This window comes from Hakea prostrata, chromosome 1 (genome assembly GCF_041222555.1).
Source record: "Hakea prostrata isolate BN-2017 chromosome 1, UWA_Hpros_2, whole genome shotgun sequence".
Taxonomy (NCBI): domain Eukaryota; kingdom Viridiplantae; phylum Streptophyta; class Magnoliopsida; order Proteales; family Proteaceae; genus Hakea; species Hakea prostrata.
The window spans coordinates 27,935,287-27,963,006 of record NC_142600.1 but is presented as its reverse complement, the minus strand read 5'-3'; the positions used below and the strand labels follow the sequence as shown (position 1 = coordinate 27,963,006).

General features: G+C 39.1%; 1 protein-coding gene across 3 annotated transcripts; it reads right to left on the bottom strand.

Annotated features, from left to right (window-relative positions):
* Positions 1-1,167: 1,167 nt before the first annotated feature.
* On the bottom strand, positions 1,168-26,734 carry LOC149028583 (Ribosomal L18p/L5e family protein). 3 transcript variants are annotated; one of them, XM_089137908.1, is made up of 4 exons: positions 26,160-26,734; positions 17,009-17,117; positions 3,174-3,304; positions 1,168-3,062 (listed from the first exon to the last, which is right to left on the bottom strand). In XM_089137908.1, the coding sequence occupies exon 4, from the start codon at positions 2,860-2,862 to the stop codon at positions 1,792-1,794; it is 1,071 nt and encodes a 356-aa protein (XP_088994034.1). In that variant the 5' UTR covers positions 2,863-3,062; positions 3,174-3,304; positions 17,009-17,117; positions 26,160-26,734; the 3' UTR covers positions 1,168-1,791. The 3 variants fall into 3 exon arrangements, with proteins under 3 accessions (XP_088994034.1, XP_088994026.1, XP_088994041.1); XM_089137900.1 differs by having other exon boundaries at positions 3,174-3,282; XM_089137915.1 differs by lacking the exons at positions 17,009-17,117; positions 26,160-26,734 and adding an exon at positions 8,057-8,246 and having other exon boundaries at positions 3,174-3,282.
* Positions 26,735-27,720: the final 986 nt, after the last annotated feature.

The window sequence follows — 27,720 nt, the reverse complement described above, 5'->3', positions numbered from 1 at the left end:
GTCAATAGTGATATATCGAATAATTTCAAGCATGATCTAAATTTGCGTGCGTTTGTGTGTAATTGGGTTTAACCAATAGGAAGAGAAATCCTTTGAAATCCCAATTATAAACTACAAACATCCTTTGAACCCTAGGTCAGAACACTGACAAGTAATTTTTGATATCAAAAAGAGAAATCCCTTGAAATCTCAGTTACAACTAATGAGTAGACTAGAATTTCAGAACTACTCCAATAGCAACTATAGATGAACCAACAGTAATAGCTCACAGCCATCTCTAATGGGACTGAAACTACAGAATAAGTTCAGATATGGAAAATTTTAAACAGCAGCAATTTAGGATGCAAATAAAATTGGTAATCACATCATGTTCATAAAATATAGGATTACTTCCAGCTGAACCAAGTGGGTATAACCACAACTCAACATGAATAGAAATCAGAGAGCAAAAGCTAGATGAGCAACAATATACGTTATCAATTTCCTGTCCAATCAAGTTCATGAGATAAGTCTAAGACATTTTGAGTTAAACTCAAATGACTCCCAAGCAGAGCAGATGGAAGGGGAAGATACTTTCATGAGCTTTCAAGACCACATAGCAGCGAATTGAGGTCCACAAGTAACAATTATGGAGTTGTGTAGCGATAATTGTTATTATTTCCATTCTAGTTACCTTCAAAGTCAAAAAAACCCAAGAACCCCTCTCCAATCACCCTATCTGAGAAAGAGTGTAGGACACTTCCTCCACACAAAAATTAGAAGCCACAAAGACAAATTAGGATGCAAGTCTCCCTTGAGGAATTCTTCTCTAAACATTGCCAACTCATTGAGACCAAATTATATCTGAAGCAAAGTTACTGAACGTGGTGGTACCTACGGAGATGAGATGGACAGATCACAGAATAAAATTCCAGATCGCTAATTCAGGTGAAAGTATAGGAGGATTACTGAACTTGGTTCATATGTAAATTTCTTCAGTTCTCTTAGACCTTTGAAGTAGCTTTTAGCAATGGATTCTAATGCTATTTTTTCTCATATTCTATTCTTCTTTTTTCTACTTTAAAGATGGAATTCCAGAATTTTGAAGGGAAAAAACAAAAAACAAAAAACAAAACCAAAAAAAGAAAAGTAAGAAGAAGATACAAATTATCAACAAAGATGGTCAGATTCTATGAGGGAATTACAGGGAGTTGTAGGGAAAGGAATTACAGAGGATGTGAATCCATGCTTCTTAATTATCCAATATTTTGCACATGCATCATAGGTTGCCATCTACTCCAGCCTAAGCTAAATTTGGGTTAGATTGGAGAAAGTCGAGAATGGAGAAATGAAGAAGACGATTTCAGAGATGGGATGCCTAAGACCAAAGGAGTGATCTAATTTAGATCGAAAAAACTGAAAAATCCTCAGGAAAGATCTAAAACGACCTTGAGAGAAACAGGGAAGGATATGCATAGCTTTTGCTTTATATAGCTTTTGCTTTATATCTAATATGACCTCGAACAAACCTGATTAAAAAGGTAAGCCTCAATGCGATCAACCCCACTTAATGTTGTTGTTTTTGTAATATAGAACCCCTTTTGCCCTGAAACCTCTGTGACTCATTAATCATGAAAACTAACCAAAAATCAAACCACCAGCCTCAAAAATAGAAGAAGAGACCCGAGTAGAATTTAACAGGTGAGGAACCATTCTATTGCAGCCAAGTTACAGAGGAAACAGGAAATGTGATAGCAAGCTGCTCCTCTTCACAAATCAAAATGTGGATACTAGATGACAGCTCTTAAACAACTACTCTGCCAATCGGTTCCCAACATCCCCCCTCCCCCTCCCATTTTGCTTAATCTTCACCTTGACATTGATTCCATTATCAATAACAGACTGAAGCACTAAATGAAGCTTCCCTTCTAATTTCTCCCCTTTCCTTGGCACGTAAATCACATCATGGATGTCATCTGCTAGTGCCCTTTGAGCCAGAAGTTGACCGACAGCAGCACAAGCAGTAGCATTCTTGGTTGAGGTCAAGTCAAATTTCATGTCCTTGGAAATTGAATGAGCCACAGCAACAACCTTACTAGTCACCCGGTGAACTATGCAGGCACGGACAGAACCTTTTGATATGTAAATGTCCAAGCAAAATGGCTCATGGTAAGGCCCCGTCAGTTGATTAAATGTTGGAGTCCTCAGCTTCTTGCCTGCAGAAGAGGTGGAAGAGCTCTCCTTTTCCACAGGGGAAAGCGTATTTGGTTTGTTCCTCAAAAGATTTGAAAGTTTTTCATTTCCACAGGCTGATTTTTGGTTTGATTTCTCTTTGTTTTGACTGGCTTTTTTTGTCTCCCTGGTGGTGCCCCTAGAAGTCTTCTTCCGGTGGAAACTTAAATTGTACTCTTCAAACTCTCGGGAATCTCTATCAAGCTTATAGAAGAGATTGCCTCGGATTCTCATGTCCTCAATCTCATCAAAGTCAGCTTCATCAGCGCATAAGGGGGAGCAGTTCACCGGCTTATCAACAGTTTCTGTTAAAGAAGAAATCTTTTCTTTTGCTCCATCTGTTCCACTCAACGTCTGAGCTAAACCAGCGGAAACTCGCCAAGTATCAGGATCTACAAGTTCAATTTCCAGATCTTCCAAAGGAGTCATACCAGGGGAAAGCAAGGGAGAAAGATTAACTCGGCTGAAATGATTAGCAAGAGCATCAGAGTAAGCTCCCCAGGGACAACCCGTCTTTGGATGCTTCACCTCATTCTCCTTATCAGTAATTGTGGACGAAGCCCGAAAACAAAAATTGTACAGCATGAAGCTAATTGGACAGTTCACCTTCGAGGTGAACATGGTGCTTCTTCCCAACAATGCCCGTGCCATTACACTTGAAGAATCCAAATAGAAAATGGAAGAGCTTAATATTGCACCATCTGTATGGGTGTTGCAATTCTTCCGTATCCTAAGATTAACATCCTCAAAAGTACAGTTTGTCTGTATTTCTTCACATTAACATGAGCCTCGATCAAAGTCTGCCACTTTTGGACCATAGACCCCAATTTGTCTGTTCTGAAATTTATCGCCTGAGCAAACTTAATTGTATCAGTACATTTTTTTTCCCTCTGACTTCTAACCAATCAGTGGGCAGCTGTTGAGAAGGGGGGGGGGGTAATTATAAAAGATAGAATCGTTACCAAAAGTTAATGAAGAATTCTTTCCTTGATCATCCTCAGCTCTGAGTTGAATCTTCCTAGAGGACCAACCCTATCATTCTTAAAATCAGCAAGGGAAACCTCAGGCACTCTGTAAGTCACGGGAAAGCAATCTGTGAGAGCAGATTAACAATTTAAGGCTACACAATTCTAAGAGCATGTATATCAAACATTCTTTTACACTAAAATAAACAACAAATAATGCGCTGTTCCATACTCAAAAAGTTGTAACCTTAACCTTTGGGAAGGATGGAGAATGGGGTAGCCATGTTTTTAAAATTAAAACCAAAGAAAACACGCACAAAACAAGCACCATAGCAGGAATAAGTCGGAGGCAAGATAAATTCAAGTTCCTCATTATTCAAAAGTCAATGGTTTTTCCGTTTTTCATGCCGAAGGATAGGACGTTTAATAAATTATTATTATTATTATTATTTTTTGGGTGGTAAAAGGACATTTAAAAAACCGATCACAAGAAAATGCTTAAAAAACAAATATAGGGCTCCCTTAGGAAGCAACAATGCTGACAACCAAAGGAGGGAGCAGATCATACGGTGGAGGGTTGGTCCCCATGTTATTGAAACCATAACTCCAGCACCCCATTCTATTCATTCTGAAATTTCATACTAATATAAGCTAGTTAGAAGAAGAAAAACCAACTAATAAAGTAAAGAGAAATTTTAAGGGCCACCCTAAAACAAATCAAAATATCACTTACACCCCCTATAGATTGTGTCAGTCAGACTCCTTGTCATTTATAAATCTCAAAGTGATGACTCAACCAGTTAATATTTGTAGCATGACTAAGATACCCCCACCACTATTGGTTTCTCTTCCTCCTGTTTCTTCGACCACCAACCCAACCGCTGCAACAACCGGATCACCCACCACTTGCAAGGAGTAGAATGGAGGGCTTTGAAGCTGCTTCAAGGTTGAATCCAAAAAAGAATCTTGTGCTGCCATAGGGCCTGGTTCTCTTTTATAACTTTTTCGATTTTTCTTGTTCCCTTCTATTTCTGATTTCTCCCCTACATCAACTCTGTCAAGTGAGCAGGAGATTGGTCCTTTGTCAAACAAGGAAAAGTAAGATGGTTTTCTTTTCTGTGAAAAAATGTGAATCCCTCATCTCCTGTGTTTCTATTTCCTTCCAACTAGATCAATTCCTTCATCTTCTGAGGTTGTTTCAGTCCATTGGAGCCATGGAAGGTGTTATCCTTTTTCATCACAAGAAAATACACATATTATGATCCCAAAATAACTTCATATACTCTAGTAAAAGAAATACAACAACAACAACAACAATAAGAAGCCATATCCCAACTAAATGGGATTTGCTACATGGATCCTTGCTATCCAATCCACTCCATTTGAGGCCATACTAGATACAAGGCCTAAGCTACGTAAATCCTTTCTCATCACTTCTTATAAGGTTATCTCAGGTCTGCCTCTGGTTCTCTTTAATCTGTATTAAATCACTTCTCAGTGCAGGGGCCTTTAAAGGCCTCCATTAGACATGGTTGTGCTGCCTCAATCAATTTTCTCGTAGTCATTTATCGGAGCTACTCCTAGACCAGCTCTAATATGATCATGCCTTACCTCATACTTCCTGATAAACATGCATTTATCATTATTTATTTGATTTTTCTCATAATTAATTAATTAGAAGAGAGCTAATTGAATATCTTTGTCTCTTTTTCAGGAATAAGGTTATTTTGGTTTTTACAGGTAATATGCAGCAAAGTTGACAAATATATTAGATATTGGTGGATTTTAATCAAAATAAAATCATGGGATTCAATCATGCTGCCCAAGAAATCATGAATGCCAACATCCAATTTAATGCAAGGAAAGAATCTTAGCCAAATTGGAAATAGGTGGAGATCAAAGGAACAAAATTGGTAACAAGATCCAAAAATCTTGCAAACAGACCCACCTTGAGTATTTTGAGCAAAACTCTCTCGTCTGAATTGAGATTGAGGTGATTCAAGATGCTATAGAAAGATAACTAAAAAATCTACAACTTTCTAGTTTTGAGTTTTCCCATAATCCAAACGAATAAGGGTCGAATTAATGGGTAAAGAGGATGAATTCATAGTGTGCGGGATATATAAAGAGGAGGAGCCAGCCACAGAGAAAAGAAGAAGGCAAACAAGGATCTTGGCTTTCATCTCTCTTTCATTGTGCAAGAAGAAGACCACAACCCTCTCTCTAAATTCCATTATTATTTATTTTATGAGCTTTGTTATAATGAGTAGCTAGTTCATTTTTCTTTGGGATGTAGATGAAACATTGCTTATTTCATTAATTTGATAGTTCTATGCCTTCTAGTTTATGCTTTTAATTGTGTATGAATCTTGTCAAAGATGCTCTATAGCTAAGCAAACTAAGCATGCCAAAGCTTCGGCGAAGAACGACAATCTTGCGAAGATAGGGCATATCTAGGAGAGACCATCTTTTGTTTTGAAGTGTAGAGTTACATCGGTTAGTGAAAAGCATAGATGATTCAAAATCCCAAAGATCCTCACATATTCAAAGTTAAAGTTTATGCATTGATTAATAGTTTAATTTCTTTGTGTTTCTTAAAGTAGAATAAAAAAAAACAATTCAGATTTAATTTAAATTAGGTTTTGTTGAATTCAATCTTGGTAACTGTTCCTTGTAGTTCAACACCGTACTTTCTACTAGCTAGATTAGTATAGGACTTTATTTTTTATTGGTTAGCAACATGATCACTTCCTAGTTTTTTCACTCATCCATCTTAGCATTCTCATAAGTTTATTTATATGATGTGATGCAAGACAACCACCCAGGAACCAAAGCAAACCAGCATTGAAGGTCACCTCAAAACATGAAAAAAATTGGCCAAAATACTGTTCACACTAACAGTGTCACAACACATTATTTGACATATTTGGAACATTCATACAAGATTTTGTTGGGCCCAAGATCAGATTTTATTCTTGGGAGATTTAGGACCTTAGTTTAGTTTCTAATAGTTTCCATTTTAGTTAATTCATGCTTGTGGCTGAAATACAAAGCCTAGTAGTTTCTCACATATTTGCTACCGCTATGATTAACATCACTCTCTCAACTCGACTTACTTCATTCCACAAACCTTCCCCCCCCCCCCCCCCCCCTTCCCACAAAGAGGGGGAAAAAAAGAAAAAAAAAGAGAGAACGTACTTCAAGCGCTTTCCTTACAATACCAGTTTAGTTTTATTTCACTAGAACTCGAGGACGAGTTTTTTGTAAGAGAGGGAAAATTGATGCGGGACAACCAGCCAAGAACCAATTTGAGCCAGCATTGAAGGCCACCTTAACAGATGAAAAAGGGATGCCAAATACTGTTCCCGTCACTATTCACATGAACAGTGTCGCAGCCCATTATTTGACATATCTGGAACATTCAAACAGGATTTTTTCAGGCCCAAGATCAAATTTTATTCTTGGGAGATTAGGACCTCAACTTTAGTTTCTATTTTACTTATTCATTCATGTGGCCGAAATATAAAACTTAGTAGTTTCTAATTCTAATTAGTTTCTATATTTATAGGATTCTATTGTCACTCTAGTAACTAGTATATTAGTTTCTATTTTTCGTTAAACTTCAGCCAAGCTATAAATAGGCCTTTCTTCAAGACTGATTCTTCTGAAATTTTCCCTTCTTCCCCCTATATTCTTTATCCTTCTTTCATCTCTATTCAGTCCCCCACTTGAGTACAATTGCATGCAAAGTGCTCTCCCAAACATGTTCTATCATTAGTTGTGAGCGAAATTAAAGCACCTTCAGCCTCATCCACTCAAAGAGGCACAACTGATTGGGTGTGAAACGTCTAGAAGACCTTCTCTACTTACACTATAATCTGAGACTGCGGGAGGATCATATTAGACAGGGGATGGACAGAGAGAGTAACATGATCAAGTTGGCTAACATATTTGAGATGGATGACGATGATAACCCAATAGTTGACTAGATCAAGGACAATGGAGAGCCCTTGCTAGATGAGGAGGGAGGTCGTCTCAATAGACAGATTGTAGAGGAGATGGGGGCTAATGTGGCGGACTTTATGGCCTAGGAAGGGAGTGTCCAAGCAATGCCCGCCCCGTCCCTTCATGCCACACCCTAGTGGATCCACTTAGAGTGAGGATTTGATTGTCTAGTCCGACATCGACGATGATGCGACTCAAGCATCCCCCGATGACGACAACAATGACGACGATGACGATGATTATGATGGAGGGGATGAGGAGGGTGTTGGACCTGATGATTAGGATTTAGCTGATCCTAAAGACAAACCACCACCATTAGCAGTACGTCAGAGTCAGGAATGCAGAGGACAACCATCGAGATTCACATGTGAGAGTCAGTTCACCCATACAACACAGGATTCAAACCATAATGGAGCTGCATCTTAAGGCAAAAATGTTTCGTCAACATATTTGAGGAAGAGGAAGGGGAAACAACACGGATATGGCACGGAGGATACGCCATCATATAGGTCTTTGTTGGATTCTATTAGGAGTCTAATAAGAGTTTGTATAGGAGTTAAATTAGAGTTTGCATTCATGTAAACTTCTATTCCTTGTAATAGTCTACTTTCCATTTTATTATAAATAAAGGGCTTGAGATCATGGATCAATAAGCCATTCTACTACAATTGTTTCTTTCAACATGGTATCAGAGCCTAAATTCGATTAGAATTTTTTTCTCTCTTTCAAACCCATCGAAACCATCGTTCTTCAGTTACTACGATTAGTTTTTTTTTTTCCTTTTTTTTTTTCTTCTTGTTCTTCAGTGCACGATCTTTTCTGTTGCAAACTTCAAAGACCAGAAAAAAATATAAAGAAGAGAGAAGAACAATCACCGCTGCAACTAAGCTTCTTCTTCTTCATCTGCAACATCTCTTCTTCATCTGCAACATCCCATCACACCTAATAGAGATCTGCTTAATCCTTGCTTCCGCCATCGACCAAAGAAAAAAAAGAAGAGAAGAAGAATCTCGCTCCCTATTACCGCCACTGCTGCTTCCTGTTGCCACCGCTGCTGCTAATGCTCGCTGATTCCGATTCTGCCGCTGCTTCTGTGCAATCTACGTAAAAAGAGGAGTCAAAACAGCAAACAAAAACACTCTGCTACTACTGCATCTGCATCCTGCGCCTACCAGTGAGTTTTCCTCTGATTTTTCTCACAAATTCTAGTGTTTAAGTCTCAGTTTCGTTGCCAAAGTCCCTGTGATAGATCGAGATTGAATCGCTATTGAGTTTATGTTTTGTGGTTGCTTTAACTTACCATCAATCTATCGAATTAAAAGGAGGGGTTATTTTGAAAATTTGAATTCTCTCAATGACCTATTAGTAAATTAGCATAACTACAGGGACTTATGCGTAATTTGCAATTTTTAGGGGCCTTATTATCATTTTCCAAAATTCCAGGGACTTATTTGTAATTTCCAGTTTTATAGGGGCATATCTGTAATTTTCCAAAAAAAAAAAAGAGGAGAAAAATTGTCTGAGTTGTTTGGCTATTGCATTCTGCGACGTTTCTGTTACTTCGAAAGGGTGAAGACTGAAGAACTACAGATAATTTTGTCAATATGACAACTATTGATGATACTACTGCTCCCACTGGATCCGAATATTTTTCCACTTTTCATTCTCTTTCGATAAGATTTGACGGCACAAATTACTTGATCTGGTCTCGATCTGCTTACCCGACTATTCTTTGGAAGAGGACTAGTTGGATACATTACGGGCACTACTATCAAACCCACTACCGCAGTGTTTTTTACAGATAAATGGATATCAAAAGACTCTCTTATTATGTCATTCCTTTTGAATTCCATGCATCCAAATATTGCCCGGGTTACCTATTACTTGATACTGCAGCCCAAATCTGGAAGGCTACTACTGAAACATATGGACAGTTGGGGAATGATGCACAGGTTTATGAGCTACGAAAAAAGCTTCATGAGACTACCCAAAAGGAACTAACTGTGGCCCACTATTATGCTGAGTTGCGATCTCTTTGGCAAGAGTTGGATCATTATGGGGATTATCACCCCACTAATCCAGATGATGTGGCAACATATAAGAAGTACATTGATAAGATTCGAGTATATGACTTCTTGGCGAGGTTTGAACGTGGAGTACGATCGGATCGAGTGCAAGTCTTAAGTCGTTCTCCCTTTCCTACACTAGAACAGTCTTATGCTCTTGTTCGGTGTGAGGAAAGTCGTCGATTAGTCATGCTTCATACTCCTATTATGGAGAAATCAGCTTTACAACTGCTCGCACTAAATCTGATCCAGCTAAGGAGATTGTTAAGTGTGAGCACCGTCACAAACCATATCATACCAAGGAAAATTGTTGGAAATCGCATGGGAAGCCTGCTGATTTTGAGCAAAAACGAGCACAAAGACAAGGGAAAACAAAAGGCTAATCTTTCCGATACGCTTTCCACCACACCCTCTGCAGACGTTGGTTTTTCGAGAGAGGAGTTCGCTACTCATGGACGTATTATGCGATCTTCTCATCGCCGATACAGCCTCGACCACTGCTTCCTCTACTACCCCTACCAACTCCTACCTAGCTACTTCAGGATTTGGGGAAGGAGATTGGTCGTGGTAAATGGACTTTATTTGCTCGAGCCGATTGGAGGATCTACTTCTGCTTTGACTACATCTTCTAATCCGGTCCATTCGGTAATATCGACCTTCATTAGTGGCACCGTAGGCTCCGGTCAACCCCCTTTCAAATTTTGTCATTTTCTCTAGATTTGTTTTCCTGATACTTTTATCTTACCATTACAAGTTCTTCCTTTCCAAGTTTCCCCATTGGAATTTCCTTTGTTATTATATTCCCACGTGTAACGCTACACGTGAGGGGGAGATTGAAGATGTCTACAATTCAAAGCCTTTCATGTAGACTTCCTTATGTAGAATTTGATCTTTGTTACCTTTGAAAGTTTGTCCCTTACCTTCGCAATCTTCCACTTTGGAGATCTAACATTGCTATAGAGCTATCTTTTTGACTGTGCAGAACTTGATCTCTGTTAACTCTGGAGATTTGCCCCTTAACTTGACATCTTCCCTTCGGAGATCTAACCTTGCAAAAGACTTGTCGTTTGACCTTTGCAAAACTTGATCTTTATTACCTTTGGAGATTGTCACTTATCTTGACGAATTTTCCCCTACCTTTGGAGATTGTCCCTTGGCAACCTTTCCCTTTAAAGATCTAACATTGCTACAAATCAAAACTTTCACTTTGGCTGATTTACCCTAGCTATTGTTACCCCAAAAATATATTTTCCCTCAGATTTGTGCAGAAATTTAGTCTTCTCAACATTTGAAGATTCTACTTTTTTACTTGGCCGTTCTTCCTTGGAGACATAAAGTTGCAGTAAAGATGAGGACAAATCAAATGGAAGTCTATAAGGCAGACGTAATCTATAAGTTTGAAGATCAAATTGCATATGTTTACCTGGACAGATGTTTTATACTTTTTTGGTCAAGTTGGACATGTGTGATATCCATTCCTCAACTTGAGGGGGAGGGTTGGATTCTATTAGGAGTCTAATAAGAGTTTGTATAGGAGTTAAATTAGAGTTTGCATTCATGTAAACTTCTATTCCTTGTAATAGTCTACTTTCCACTTTATTATAAATAAAGGGCTTGAGATCATGGATCAATAAGCCATTCTACTACAATCGTTTCTTTCAACAATCTTCCGTCCGACTGATGCGGAGAACTTGGTGGGCTCTATGAGATCGATGAACACAGATGATTCCAGAGAGTCATAGACTCCACCTCTAAAGGATCTAAATGGCATAGACCCGCAGAGTCCTCATAATACTGCTATGGAGAGTGTTGATTCTACTAGGTTGACTTATAGACCTTATGGTGTCCCTACTGGCTATGAGACTCAGAGTCAACCACCAATGGAACCTTATAGTCATTGAGCTTATGATGTCCTCCCACGCTTACCTATCAAAGTTAGCCACTGTTATTATCATTATGGAGCTTATGGTGTCCCTGCCCCTACCGACTAAGGTGGTTCTTCGTTTGTTGAGCAGATCTTCCACTCTATACCACAACTAAGGGTGTCAATACAGTACGGTATGGTATCGTACCGCATTTCAAACCATCCAACCATAACCGTACCATACCATATAAATTCGGTACGGTGTGAAAATGGTATTTTAAAAACGGTTTGGTACGACAAAAACGGAACAGTTCGGTATAAAATCATATCATTTTGCTAATGAACCTTAATTTAGAAGGGCACCCTAATAGATGAGAAAGAGAAGAGATTGATTAAGCCAAATAACAACCAGGGGAAACATACCCTTAAGATAGCCTGAAGGACATGGATGAGACAAAAAAAATGGAGACAACATTAGCTATTCTAGAATTCAAACTTGCCTACATGTTTGTCTGTTCTCTTCTATACAAGACAACATTTTTTAGGCTTCCATATAACGAAACACTCATGTAAATTTCATACTTGAAATGCTTGGAAAATTGCAAATACAAATGAAACACTATGCTTTTTTGGCTCTTGCTGCTAGGAGGTTAATGGTTATTAGGCAAGTAGGCAACTTGTTTGGTGGGGAAACAAATAAGAAATACAATCCCAAATTAGCACAAGTTGTTTAGAGACTAACTGGTTAAGATCTACAGAAATGGAAGAACCATCTATTACAATTATAGTCCTTTAGCACCTTGGTTATTCACCTATTAGGGTTTAAAGGTTAAACTAAAATTACAAAACTAACCTTAAAAACGGTATTTGATATGGTTCGGTATTCGGTAATTCGGTACAGTATACGGTATGTATAAGGGTGTCAATACGGTACCGAAACCGTTTAACCATACCGTACCATACCGATTCAAATTCGGTATGGTATGTACCAAAACCGTTTTCTGGAATTTGGTACGATACGCTTTGGTTTCAGACAGTATACCGTTGGTACAAACCGTATACCATACCGAATTACCGAATGCCAAACCGTACCAAATACCGTTTTTAAGGTTAGTTTTGTAATTTTAGTTTAACCTTTAAACCCTAATAGGTGAATAACTAAGGTGCTAAAGGACTATAATTGTAATAGATGGTTCTTCCATTTCTGTAGATCTTAACCAGTTAGTCTCTAAACAACTTGTGCTAATTTGGGATTGTATTTCTATTATTTGTTTCCCCACCAGACAAGTTGCCTACTTGCCTAATAACCATTAACCTCCTAGCAGCAAGGAGCCAAAAAGCATAGCGTTTCATTAGTATTTGCAATTTTCCAAGCATTTCAAGTATGAAGTTTACATGGGTGTTTCGTTATATTGGAAGCCTAAAAAATGTTGTCTTGTAGAGAAGAGAACAGACAAACATGTAGGCAAGTTTGAATTCCAGAATAGCTAATGTTGTCTCCATTTTTTTGTCTCATCCATGTCCTTCAGGCTATCTTAAGGGTATGTTTCCCCTGGCTGTTATTTGGTTTAATCAATCTCTTCTCTTTCTCATCTGTTAGAGTGTCCTTCTAAATTAAGGTTCATTAGCAAAGTGATATGATTTTATACCAAATTCATAACGTACCATATACTGAACCGTTTTTAAAATACCGTTTTCATATCATACTGAATTTATATGGTATGGTATGGTTATGGTTGGACGGTTTGAAATGCGGTACCGTACCGAACCGTATTGACACCCTTAGGTATGTACCAACGGTATACTGTCTGAAACCAAAACCGTACCGTACCAAATTCTAAAAAAGGGTTTCGGTACATAGCGTACCGAATTTGAATCGGTATGGTATGGTACCATATGGTTAAACGGTTTCGGTACCATATTGACACCCTTAACCACAACCACCACCAGCCCTTCCATCAACAGCTAAGCCAATTCTTTATTCGAAGATTTCCACCTTCCCACCATCCAGACATCTTAGGCATGTGGATAAGGCCACATATAGAGTTGCAACGTTGACAACTATATGGAGCATACATCCTCATACATGTATTGTGGTTGGTATGGGGTGCAAAGGGAAGAGGATGACATGTATTAGGTAGACTTGTACTTGGTAACATCCTCGGTTCTTCTCATATATACCATATACTTGAATGTTAACTTCTTAATGGTTTTTTTTGGTAAACTAATAGTTCCGTTATGTTTATTATGCTTGATATAGGTAAAAGGCAAGAATCCAGATCATTTTGAGTCCATAGAAGGCTCGAAACAGAAGTTCAAAACTTCAGGGGGGGGGGAAAAGGTCATCTATTTTGACTGAAATTTGGTCAAAACTTGGAAGTTTCGCATTTTCAATTTGTTCCTTGGATTTGACCTCAAATTTTGGGTCTAGAAAAAGTTCTGAAAATTGCAGAAAATTTCCAAAAAATAGAAAAGGGTCAATAAAGGTACTATGGTTGATGGAAATTGCAGCTTTGATACCAATTGATGGAAGTCCAATTTCAGGGTTAGGGTTTCTAAAAGGATCTCCCTAGAATTTGAGCTTTACCCAAAATCTTCCAGCAAATTAATGGAAAGGTCTAAAGAACCAAGGGTGATCTTAAGATTATTATGGGATGGAAAGGATCAATCTAAAATTATATGGGAAGGCTCTTGGAAAAAAAGGGAAGTCTAGGGTTTTAACAAAATTCTATATGGGCAGGGGGTAACGGGGAGGAAAAGTAAAATTGGATTATTTCAACCTTTGTGGGATGCAACAGAAATAATGGGGAAAGGATTAAACAAAGATAAAGGACTAAATTTGGGTTAACAATTAGATGGGATGGGAGGGCATTAAGCTTCAGACTTAACAAAAGGATATGGGCTGAATCTGAAGGAAGAGAATCTTTCTTTCTTGCTTTCTTATTCTTTCTTTTTTCTTTCTTTTTCTTTACTATCTTTCTTTCTTTCTTTCTGTTCCTTTTTCTGTTTTCTTTTTCTGCTGCAAGAAAGAGAGACAGAGCCCAAGAGAGTTGGGAGGGAAAGGGGAGGGGTCGTCAGGCAGGGACAGGATTGGGGAGGGACTCAATAGAGTCGTGGGGGGCTAGGGGAGGACCTGGGGTGTCATGAGGGGCTGGGGGGGCTGTGATCTGGTGCGGCAGCAGGGGCAGGAGTGGGGAACTTCTGTACTTACTTGGTTAATGCTGAAGATCTTAAAGAAGGCTGCTGGACTTCTTGAAGCTTGCTGGAATGAAGAAAGGCTGCAAATTGATGGCGGGTCACTTGATCTTGAACAAGTCCTTAACCATATAGCCCCCTCAACTTAGGAAACCATGATCCTTAATAACTTTATTCAATCAAGACTGCAGAATAACAAAGAATACTTGGCTATTATAGCCTTTACAAATAAAGAAGAAGTTGACTCAAAACACAACTAGGACTTAGAGAACAACTTAACTACCACCTAAAATAAAAGACTTCTTGAAATAAAAGACTGGCTTATCTATAAGAGTCCTCTTTAGGATAAATCTCCCTACCTAAATAAACCACAACCACTTAATAAAGATTGTTCCACTCAAAGGCAAACTCCTAAAAGATAAGAACCCTTCTTGTAAAGAGTCTTATCCTATCCACAACTTAACTAGTGGAAGCCCACTCAAACACAACTCAAACAAGAATTAAAATGGACTGTGACTCTTTCATAACTGACAAAATACTAAACCAAACAAGAAATAAAGATAGATCCATAACCCTTGGATCGAGGGGGTTCCAACCAGACCCTTCTCGAGCCCTACAAGGGCTTAAAAAATTACCAAAATACCCTTGGAATGGGGGTTTGGCCAGCATATTTAGGTGGGTCTTGGGGTCCACATTGGGGTTTGGCCAAGTGGAGGTCTTTTTGTTCACATTAGCTGGTTATAGGGTTCTAATTTCTCATACTCCTTCAGCAGCACATCTAGGCTGCTTGCATTCATCCATCTTCTCTCCAAGCCCTCTACACCTTGTAAGTAACACTCCCCAACACCTCTTTGCCTTTTCCCTCCATCACACCCCTCTATTTCCTTTCACTACTCCATTCGGCCCTTCCCCTTTCTTCCCCCCATAACCCTAAATCCCGTGTCTCCCAATCCCCTCCTCAAAATCCCCTCTCCTCCTAGCATCACAGCCCTCCCACTCCCATTAGCCATTCCTTGCCTAGTTACCATCGAGAAACCCTAAGCCTCGAAACCTCAAGTACCCAAACCCTAAAACCTACGAACTTGAATCTGAAACTGAAATCAATACAGTTCAGATTTTTTTTTTTTTTCAAAAACCCTAAGCCTCGAAACCTCAAGTACCCAAACCCTAAAACCTAGGAGCTTGAATCTGAAACTGAAATCAATACAGTTCAGATTTTTTTTCAAAAACCCTTGGCCTATAATCCTAATTCAAACCCCATTCACCAAACCTAGAAACCCCATAGCTCTAAACAGCCTTGAAAACCTAGTTGCAGGGTTTGTAAGCCTAGTTGCCTGCTGATCATCAAAGATCTTGGTTTATTGGTCCTCATCCCAGTGAGGCTACGTTACTAGCACTTGCAAATACATCCCATTTTCTAAAATTGATTTTGACTGAGTAATAAATTGTTATCTAAAAAAGGTAAATTCCTAATCTCATACAAGACCAATATTCAAACTGGATTCATTCATCTCCACTTGGACACCCGACTAGGTCCAAGACAGTGTATCTGCATCAGGATGCATATGTGAAAATGATAATAAAGACTGGAAAAATAGATGAGGAAATCTTAAGTTCAACACCAGTACAGTTAACTATTACTTGATCACTTTTTTGCAGCAAATACTAATGTTGGCTAGAACCAATAGCCAAACAGATGAAAGGTGAGCAGTCAGCACTAAAACACTAAAAGAAATTTGCAGGCCCATATGTTTTAGCAGGAACCATCAACAAAAATTTATGGAATGACATTCGCATTGTAAGTAATTATAAAAAAAAATATATAACTGAAATGAGGAAGCTAAAATTGATGAGTGGAAATACTAGGAAGGATAAGATAAGGAATGATCATATTCGAGCTGGTCTAGGAGTAGCTTTGGTAGGAGATAAGCTTCAAGAAAGTCATTAGAGGTGGCATGGTCACGTTCAACGGAGTCCTGTAAATGCCCCTATACGGAGAAGTAATTTAATCCAAATTGAACGAATTAGACGAGCTAGGGGCAGACCTAAGATCCCCTTACAAGAAGTGGAGAGAAAAGATATGCATAGCTTAGGCCTTAAACAGAGCTGATTGGAAGGCAAGAATCCATGTAGGCAACCCCATTTAGTTGGTAGAAGGCTTGTTGTTGTGTATTCACATTGTAACTGATTCTAAAAAATACAGAAATTTTGTTTGATCCACATTCACATTAGAAGTAACTGGTAATTAAAAAATTAAAAAATAGAAAATTTGTTTGCTCCACCGCTGCACCATTTATTTCTGAGGTATATTATTACAATAATTGAAAAACAATTATTGGTCATGCCATTAAGTTTTTGTTCAGAAGACATCCACAAAACATTGCCGGCATCGAGTAGTAGGAGTGAATCAAGCAAGTGCCCCATATATCCCATTTTTAAAAAAAAAAAACTGATTTTCTAAGTAAGGCCAGTCTCAATCACCTTCATCCACGAAGGGGTAAAAAGAATCTTATAACTTGAATGGAAATGATTCCATTGCTTTTGATTATCACAACTCATAGGTGGAACTAGCAATGACAAATAACACTATCATTAATGGTTAACTAAGATCAATTTCTGGTTTTAGTACCTCCAACAATACAAATGTTATGGACTGGTTAATAAATCAACAATTAACGAAAAAGTCAAAGCAAAGGCATCACCTTGTTCCCCTGCACTCGTGAAACTAGGCGTTTATTCTTTAAATTTCTACTTCTGAAGACTGATGAAACCTTGGCATTGTACCACTCCTTGTTGGAGTAAGGATCTTTCCTATAAGTTGAGAATCAGAACCATAATATATTAGTACATAAAAATGACAGAGGAAACAAGTTAGCATTGCCAATTTCTTGCTTTTCGTATAAAACCCATATACAATCAATCAGTTGTTTTAAAGGAGGTTGGTAAGAGAGTAGCAGATTGAAATTGTAGTACCAAACTGCCATTGTAGGCAACATACTTAAGGGCACCTTCAGATTCAAACACTTAGGACTCGAGGAGTGTCTGATGGCAAAAGAATTCCAAATTTGCTCAAACCCTATATAGTTTGATCAACATGTTCCAAAGACATTTCTTAAACATTTTCGAAAAGAGAAAATACTAGGTTGTTCAAACTGGGATCGATCATGCTTGGGTTGATCTCAGAAGACTTTCGCAGCTGAGAGGTACAAGAAATTTATTACTTAATCTCCATCTTCTTTGATTATCATCTTTCGAGTTCAATTCGAATGCCACACACCAACTTTCTCTCACAGTAGATTACCTCATGAATTCATGTGGATTGTCACCAGAATCAGCTCTCAGAACCTACCAAGTATATTGATCTGAACCACCAGATCATACTCTGTTCTTGCTCTCTTCAGGAAATATGGAGTCTCTCATCCCGAAATTTGAAACGACATTTACCACTACCACAGGCTCATAGAGCTGATCCAGATAAAACCCTGAATCCCAAATCGAGTTGCTATGTAAGATTGGGATATCAGGCTCAGACCTTGCAAATGTCCTCATTAGATACAGTAATTTCTTGATCCTAAATTCAGAATGATCCCATTCCTTCCTTGAATTTCCTCAAGAGTTTTGTTCGTACAGATTCAAAAGATGGCTTTGACTCTGCGTCGATTATGATGGACCCCAGAATCCAGCATTTGGAAACTAATAATCCAGCACCCTCGGCTATTGACTTGGAAAACTGAACAATTAAGGCAGATGGATGTTGGAGTTGAGAAAATGGGTTTGAATCCTATGAATCCAGTCTTTATCCGCGGGGTTCGCACATTCGCAGACTCAAAGAAGCCTGCAGTGGAAGCAACATTTGCAGTTTTTCAGAGTTTTGGATGGTGGGAGGGCGATTTTCTTACACAGTTTCAGAAAGCCAGTATGTTCCCTATTTTGCAAATTAGGGTTTGATGGAGCTCAAAAAGAGAAAGATCACCGCTGCCGGCAGCTTATGATGGAGGAGAAGCGGGAATTTCTGAGACAGAAACAGGGATAGTATGAGAGAAGAAGAACAGAGATTAGAGGAGGGTACCTGAAATATGGATTTGCAGAGATTGGGTACCGGGCACACTTTAGTTAAATTTAAAGTCGGTCTATTTTTCAAGCATTAAAAAAACCAATCGATTCATCGAACACAAAGCACATGAAAACAGAAGAAACGTTTTCTAATAGCGTTATCAAACGGCTCCTAACGATTCGTTTGAAGAGAGAGAGAGGGAGAGAGATAAGAAAACTAACAACGAGGAGGAGAGACTGGGAAACGCCAAAGCAAATTTTCAGGATAAAAAATGATTGTTCAGATATACAAACCAAGGAACAACGGAGAAAGAAATCAACTGGCAATCGCGAGGTTCAATAATTATCTGTTTCCTGCAATTTAAATTGACAGCATACATCGATTCTGCCCTCCGCTAGCTTCTGTCTTTCTTCCTGAGTTCTAGGGCGTCGTAGAGATTCTCAGGGAATCTGCTCTCTAGAACCATGAATCTTCTCTTGTGCACACTGACCAAGTTCTCTCCCTGTGTTGAGTGATTGACAAACTCTTTTTTTATATTTTCTTTTTTCTTTTTTCTTTTCTTTTTTTTAAATTGACACATATATTCAGAGAGGGCAAAAAACCTGACACTTGCATTAACTCTCCACAACTAATCTTTGGGAAGACTAATGGGGCTGCTTGTGGAGGGTGGTTGCTAATGGGGCTACATGTGGTGAAGGTTTTGTGTGGAAGAATTTAAATATTGACCCTTCATGTAGTTGCTATGGGGAACCTTCGGAGACCATGGATAATGTTCTACTCCATTCATCCTTGGCTAGAGCTACTTGATTTGGCAGTTCCTTAAGTATAAATTTGGGTATGGACTCAAACATGACAGTAGCTGAATGAGTTGCACAGTGCAAATTTTTCTCGACAAGTGGAAAGGCTGAAGGGCAGCAATCCAAATGTCTAGCATCCTTTATTCTATGGCAATTGTGGTTAGCATGAAATGAGAGAGTCTTTAAAGGCCGTCATACCCACCAACAAATGTGATAGCAACAGCCTCACAGTATGCAAAGGAATTTTTGGACAGCAACTCTATCAAGAATGGATCGGGGAGAAGGGGGCTACTAGTCAATGAACCCATCGCATGGACCCCTCCTCCACAAGGTACCATTAAGGTAAACACAGATGCTGCTTTTAGTAAGACCACAACCAAAGCTAGTCTAGGTGTTGTTATAAGAAACGAGGAGGGTCAGTTGTTGTCTGCAAAATCGTTTCCTATGGAGTTGGTGGATATTTTAGATGGTGAAGCAATGGCAGTTCATGAAGGGCTTCGAGAGGCCCTTGGGTTGGGCTACTTGAAAGTTGTGATTGAAGCAGACAACAAGGATTTGATCTCAATCCTAAATAACAGCAACAGATCAGCTCCTTTAAGTGCTCAGCCTATAGTTTCAAATGCTTTTTCTCTTGCTTCCCAACTTGAGAGTTGCTTTTTTTGTTTTGTTCCTAGAATGGCCAATGTTTTGGCCGATAAACTAGCAAAGGTGGCCTTGTCGATTCCGAGCTCGACATCATGGCCCATTACCACTCAGTGGCTGGATGAGTCTTTTGCTGTCCCCATGAGCTTGTCTTGGTCTTTTGGTCTTTGAATGAAGAATCTTTATACCAAAAAAAAAAAAAAAAAAAGGAAGAAACAAAGGTCGGTTCTACAATAAACCTAGGTGTATATCTCACCCAGTTCAAGCCATAGAAAACTTCAAAGGTGTTTCTACAAGGAGATCAACAAAAGTATCTTCAGATCTACAAATACATCTAAAGCAAATGGCTTCGAAATCCCTAGAGAGGATTAAGACCTCATCTAAAATGCTGCTAGTAGCCCAATCAAGTGAACTAGAGCAGACATTCATGGCTTGAATTACATACTTACAATCAAACATGAGCATGACCCGCCATAGATGAAGATGACGAGCCATCAATACAGCATCTCACAAGGCCTCTAATTCAAGCATTGCAGCAAAAACTCTAATGCTAATAGTTGCTTTTGCAACAAGAAAACCTCCTTCAGGGTCCCAACCGATGCAAGCTCTTGCCCTTGGTGTATGTCTTTAAACCATGATGCATGATATGGGAGGATTTCTACCCGACTGGTTTAGACCCGGGCTAGGACTGAACCAGACACTCGGTAGGGACGGTTACCGACTGACTAAAGCAAGGCGTTTCTTACGCTGGGCTTATATGGCAACAACACTTAAGATGGAAAGTCAACTCAAAGCATGATTGAGTGGGACCAACGACAAGGAGACGTAATCTCAGGAGAAATAGCAGCCCTCGTCGGGTAATCTTACCAAATCCAGAAAAGGTAATACATACACTATAAAAGCAAAGACTCACCCCTCCGGTAAGCATCCAATACATTTTGAACATTATCTCCTGTAGCTCTTGCACGGGATCTTAATCTGTTCACCATTTGACTTAGCCATCGGAGGCGGCTGCTCGGCATACAAGCGGGCCCGCATCTAACCTTTTTTGTAGGACTCATCGTCTCGATCACGAGAAGGGGCTTAGTCGGAACCAGAATTATAACTGTGACGCATCAGTTAGTTTCTTCCTCACCTTTCAATTTGATTTTTGTTCTCCAAAGTCCCAATTTTCACACTCACGAGTCAATGTTTATACTCAAAATACTCCTAATCACATAAAAGAATAGTAAATATTAATTTGGGAATTAAAAGAGGTCCATAAACATGCTTCCCGAACTCAATTTGTTAAATGGCCTCAAACCACCGTTCTTAGCCTAGTTTCGGCAAAATCATTATTTTGCCTCTGATTCAGAGTTGAATCTAAACAAAACTTTGGGGGACTTCTAATTAATAGTAATAGGGTCTTACATGTATAAACAATTTGTCCCAATTTGGTCTCAATCAAAAAGCCCCAAATCTAGCTCTTGCGAGTGCCTACGAGCGTCTCTGAGAGTCAAAATTGTTCACAACGAATCGCACAAACCACTTCTAAACCAAAGAGAAACATAAATGAATTTATTTTCACGCATTTGTTGCATCTAACAAGCCCCAACTATTGAGATCTAACATTTATTGTGAGGAAATACCATAAACTTAGGTTTAGAGAAGAGAGGTTGAAGAACACTCACCTTTCCCAACGATTCTATTATGATTCGGGTCTCAAACAGCCTTCGTGTGGATGGAATCCAATATTCTTCCTGGTTTTTCCTCCTCTCCAAACCTCAGCCTCGCACTAACATTATAAAATACATGTAAAGGTGAATAGAGGCTTAAAATAGGGTTTTTAAACCCAAATTCCTGAAACTGCCCCGAAAATGGGGATGGACAGTCGATCTAGACCAGTCAACCAAGGTCACATTTAGGTGAATCTTGGCTTTAATGAAAGGTCTTTCGAATATCTACGTCTGGGTATAATTACCTCATCAATTGGATTCTCCATCGTCAGTTTTCGGATGTGCCAAAATCGTCTTTTAACACCTTCGTGATTGACCTTCTCTCTCCTCTTAAATTCTAGAAGAGGTGTCGAGTCATCACTAGGGTCATCCACTAGCATAGGGTCCACTTCCAGACCTTCGGGCTCGATTCGAATGGTCCAAAGTTGTTACTGACTAGAGGCCCGGGTTCAGGGTTCTGAAATCATGGGTTAAAGGGTTAGAAATCCGGGGGATTTCACAGGTATTACCTACTCTTATGTTTTGGTTTCTGGTTGTGGGGTTCAGAATTTGAGTCATGCACTATTCCATTGTACACATGCACTCTCCCCATTACGCATTGATACTCAGGCTTTTAGGGGAGAACACTTACATGATTGGATGAGATTTATTCAAGTCCAATTTAGGGGTCACGATAATGGGCTTCTTTGTCAACCAAATTTGGAGTGCAATGATGGTGCATTTAGGACTTCAAAAATGCAAATGTGTAGCAAAAGGATAGATGCTTCAATCTTATATACTATAACTATGTTCTCTTTCTTGTTTAAAAATATTGAAAATCACTTATGCACTACTCTTCTTAAGGGTCATTTAGTCTGGAGAGCTCTTGATGACCCAATTGTGGACTAGGATTTTTTCCCCAGGTTTTTGTTGATGCACCATGGGATGGCAAGACTTTGAAGAGGGGTAGCGGCTGCACTCTTTGGGATTCATTAGTCATTTGTAGCAGCTCAATGTAAATTTGGATTGGGTGGTTCAGCTGCATCTTTAGACCTTGAAGTAATTCGAGATGGTATTTTACTTGGATTATCGTTGGAGATCTCAAACTTACAAATCAATTTTGACTGTTTTGAAGTAGTTTTAGCTCTGCAGGGTCACCCTTCTTTAGATTGGAGGAGTCATAGTTTAGTTAGAGATATTTGGAGGTTGTCCTCTTGTTGTCAGCCTATTTACTTTCATTATATTCCTAACGAAGGTAACATTTTTGCTGATTTTTTTACTAAAGGAGCTTCAAAGTTATCTTTGCTTAGATCTTGGTCCACCTTGTTTGTAATTGATACTTCTTTGTTGTTTATCAGGTTCCCTAGTCTTCTTGCCTTCACTTAATACAACTTTTTGCTTTTGACCAAAAAAAAAAAAAAAAAGACTATGCAGCAAGTGAAAAGGAGACTCATGAGATTTAACTATGAGACAAAGTGAGAGGAAACCCCCCCCCCCCAGGCCTACAGGAGCAAATCCAACTAGGTTGGACATCATCTAGCTAGGGTTCTCACACATTTCAATTTCAATAGGAGTTTTGGAACTACACTAAAACCCTGAAGATCAAGAGTAAGCAAATTTTCAAGTGCCATCTAGGAAATAATTGCACCTTAAGAATCTCTAAAGACAATTTAGAACCAAATTCCATCCCCCTAAAGTGAAGTCCAGGACGCAAACATTGTGATGAAAATGGTCTGATTGATGAAGGAGGAAGTGATATTATCATCAAAGGCCTAGGATCACATGGTTAGAAGCTGGAGATAGGAATATTGCTTTCTTCCACACAGTCACAACCCAAAGAAGACAAATTATTACAATTCACCAACTATATGCCTTACTAAGCTAATGGTTGGCTGAGGAAGTAGCAATATAGCATGAAATATGGTCCTATTTCTCGACTCTTTTCTCCTCGTCCCTCCCCATTTCTCCTACCCCTTTTCTTTCTAGTTCAACACATTACATTTCACATTTCGATAATAAATGATTATGCAAATCTTTTCTTGGGGAATAAATTAAATCGTCTTTGTTCAGATGAAAGCGGGGAAAGCCCTTGGAGTATATGGGTTCCTAACAAGTTTTTTCCCCAAAGGGGATACCTACTTAGGAGTCTCAATAGAAAATGACTCTCTAATCCCTAAAAGGAAGAAGCCACTAGAGGTGAGCCACCTAAGACCAATTAGCCTTCGCAAAGTACCCTGCATAATTATAGCAAAATGTTTGGCAAAACCTTATTAGTCAAACCCATAGTGTTTTTGTCTGAGATAGGTCCATTTCCGATAATATGTACCTCACACATGAATACTTGCACTTCATAAAGAAATTTGCTTCCATAAAGGGGTATATGGCTCTAAAACTAGATCTTTGCAAAGTTTATGATAAATTAGAGTGGACATCAAAGCAGCATCTTGTAGACACCTTGGGTCTGTAGAAAAATGGACCCATTGGGGGTTGCAATGCATCGCCACTATAGAGTACTTTGTTATGGTCAATGGTCAACTCACCCACAAAATTACACCTCAAAGGGGGCTAAGGCAAGGATGTCCTCAGAGTTCCTATATTTTTATTCTATGTCAGAAGCATTATTCTAGAGAAACTTACATCTTATGTTGAAATTCCTAGGCTGCCATAGATTAAACTTTTAGGGTTGGGCTTGAATCAAATCATTTGTTTCTTTACAAATGATTGCACAACATATAGCTCAACTCTTTGAAAAATATCAATTTCACAAAATCTTCTATTTAAAGACTAAGAACAAAAGACAGAAGTCTTAGTCAGGCCAGAGAATCGGCAGTCCCGTGGGAACCGGATACCACCCATCTGGGATCGCCTTCCCCTTATGGGCTTAAGGGTAGGACTCATCCCGTTGGAGATGGAGTCAATGAGGAGAAGATAAAGGCGAAAGCATGTGAGATTCAAAGACGCTTGAAGGCAAGTTGGCTATGAGACGCAAAAAAACCCTTTTCGCTCTCTGCCACCCCAAGTTTGGCCGGAATGTCTTCTTCCAATGGGAGCCCCGCGCCTCCGGGGGGCAAAGAGGCGGGCCAGCCCTTCGGGGGGCGGTTTCCTTTTGTTCAATCATGGCATCCCAAGCACCACTAGAAGGACAATTGCCTCTTTCTTAGGTATTCTGGAGGCATCCTCTCATGAAACCTATCGTTGTCTTCCATCCACTTTTGGTAAATCTAAAAATAATTTGTTTGATTATATTTATAATAGACTTAATTCTAGATTGGATGGTTAGGAAGAAAAGCTACTATCCCAAACAGGCAAAGAAATACTCGTTAAAGCAGTGGCTACTGCTCTTCCATCCAATGCCATGTCTAATTTCTTATTAATGAAGGAACTCTCAAAGAAGTTAACAAAACAGATTAAAGGCTTTTGGTGGAAGGGGAATCAGGCACAGGGATAAATTGGATAAATTGTGAGATCATGTGCAAAAGCAAGAAAATAAAGGGGGGGGGGGGGAATAGGTTTTAGGAACCTACACTGCTATAATAAAACTTTATTTGCTAAACAATGTTGGAGGCTTCTTAATAATCCAAACTCTTTATGGGCAAGACTGATGACTGCCAAGTATCTTGAACATAAATCTTTCTTGCACTCACCTATCCTAAGAGGAGCTTCTAGGGGGTGGAGAAGCATACTAGCAGAAAGGGATGACCTTGTTAGAGGGTTAGTAAGGAAAATAGGAAATGGCTGAATTCTTTTATACATCTTGATCCTTGGCTTCCTAACCACCCAACCCATAAAATTACATCCTCATCCATCAAGCCCCCGCTTGGTGTTAAAGCTGATTGACTAGATTGATTGGAATTTTAATCAATGGAACATTGGATTGTTAAATTCCTTGTTTGCCATGCATGAAGTTGCTGATGTGCTAGCACTCCCCCTTCCTCCTCTCAATCACCACATTAGGCCACAATTTGGAGAATAAAGACACTTCCTAAAGTAAGACACTTTATGGAGAGCTTCGCATGATGCATTTACTATTAGCCAATCTCTGTTTCAAAGAAATGGCTCTCAATCTCCTTTATGTTTAGAGCAAATTGCGCTGGCACCCCAAAATAGAGGCCTTAAAGCACTAAAACCCACTTTATGTTTAGAGCAAATTGCATTGACACCCCAAAATAGAGGCTTTAAAACACTGACACCCCACTTTATGTTAGTCCATTCTGTTAGTGAAACCATTAACTCATTATTATTTTTTTTAAATCCCAAAAATGCCCCAACCAAAATCTGTGGAGAAAAAATGGGGAAAATTTATTCTCTCTCCACACTCGGTTCTTCCTCTGCTTCACCTCTCCACCTTCAGTTCCGGCAGCCCAGCGACTCTCCGCCACCATGATTACCGTCTCTGGACTGGAATAATCGGCAGAATCGGCAGGAAGCAAAATTGCAAAGCTAGGGTTCATAAAGCTAGAAATTTGAAAATATTCAAGAAACTGGAAATCAGGATATGCCGGATGTAACACCTAATAACTTGAGGAAACAAAACTGAAGAATTCAAAGCATAACATCGATATTCAATTCAATGGAAGACTTAATCATCCTAAAACGTAGAAATCTCAATTCCAACATGGAGAGAACCAAAGGGAATTTAAAATGTTAGGGTTAAAGGAGGGCTTACTTGACTAAGAGAGAAGACGCTTCTGATCAGCGGCGATAATATGGTCTGCTGAGGTAGGAATCCAGCGAAGAATGGAAGGTCAGGACCATCTCGATGTTGCTGCATCAACCTTGCCAATCTACTCCGCCATCTTTGCCACCGAGCTTGACCACCTTCGACTCATAACATTTGACAGCAACACATCGGCGGCAAGCGAGGGAATGAGAGAGAGAGGGAGAGATTTAATCGGTGGCTTTCGTGCACTGCAAGCTTGTTGGGTCGAACCAATTCCAAGTGAGATTGAGAAATCCCATTAATATTTTTGCCTTTTGACTTTGGAATATGAAGCTTCAACCTTCCCGATTGACTGAGCTTGCAGGTTAAAGACTTCTCTGGCGTCGTCAAACGACAGTGGTCGTGGCTGTTACTGGTGCATACTAGTGTAATGAATCCATTGTTGTTAGTATTTGAAACTCTTTAGGCTCTATGGTCTTTCAATCCGGAGGCGGTAATCGTGGTGGCGGCGCTGCCGAAACTGAAGGTGGAGAGCTGAAGCGGCGGAAGAACCGAGTGTGGAGAGAGAATAAATTTTCCCCATTTTTTCTCCACATATTTTGGTAAGGGTATTTTTGGAATTTAAAAAAAATGATAATGAGTTAATGGTTTCACTAACAGAATGGACTAACGTGTTTTTAAACTAAGGGTGTCAGTGTTTTAAAGCCTCCATTTTGGGGTGTCACTGCAATTTGTTCTTATGTTTAAAAAGCATAAAGACCCAAAATTGAATTTTCATGGGATATATTTGTCCAATTTATCATTGAAAACCTTTCAGATAATATTTATTATAAGGATATTTTTTTAAATAAATAGTAATTTAATTATTTTTAATGATAAATTTGACAAATATATCCAATGAAAATTCAATTTTGAGGTCTCTGTGCTTTTTAAACATAAAGTGAGGTGTCAATGCTTTAAGGCCTCCATTTTGATGTGCCAGTGCAATTTGCTCTTATGTTTATTATGTGGTTCAACTTATAAAACAACTTGCCATGCTTTATTTCATTGTTCTCTACCTATTGAATGCTGGAAAGCTTGTCCTCTTAGATTGGATGTTAGTAGGTTCACAAGTTGTACATTATTTGACTGGATAGGTTTCATCCATTTTCTTTATCAAAGCTCTAACCAATTAGAGCTCATTGACTCTCTAAGGAGCACTCCTAGTTGGAAAATCAGGAAATGTAAAAACTCTGACCCTTTTTAAAGCTGGAACATCTTCTCTTCATAAGTCCATGGAAACCTACTCTTAAGTTATGGTAAGACATCAAGTCATCCTTTTTCAAACCAAACACCTACCACTCTAGGGACATTAATCAGCCTAGTATAATATCAGATGTTACAACTCACAATGTTTCTAACTGTCGTAAGATTTACATAGAAGTTGCTTGGGGTGCCTCTACTTCACTAGGAGGTCGTGGATGTTTGATTTGGGATCCAGGAGATTAGTTCATAGCAACAAAATAAGTAGGGCCCTTTCTTCTTCTTCATTGGAGTTGGAAGCAATTTCAGTTGGCTATTTCTTTAT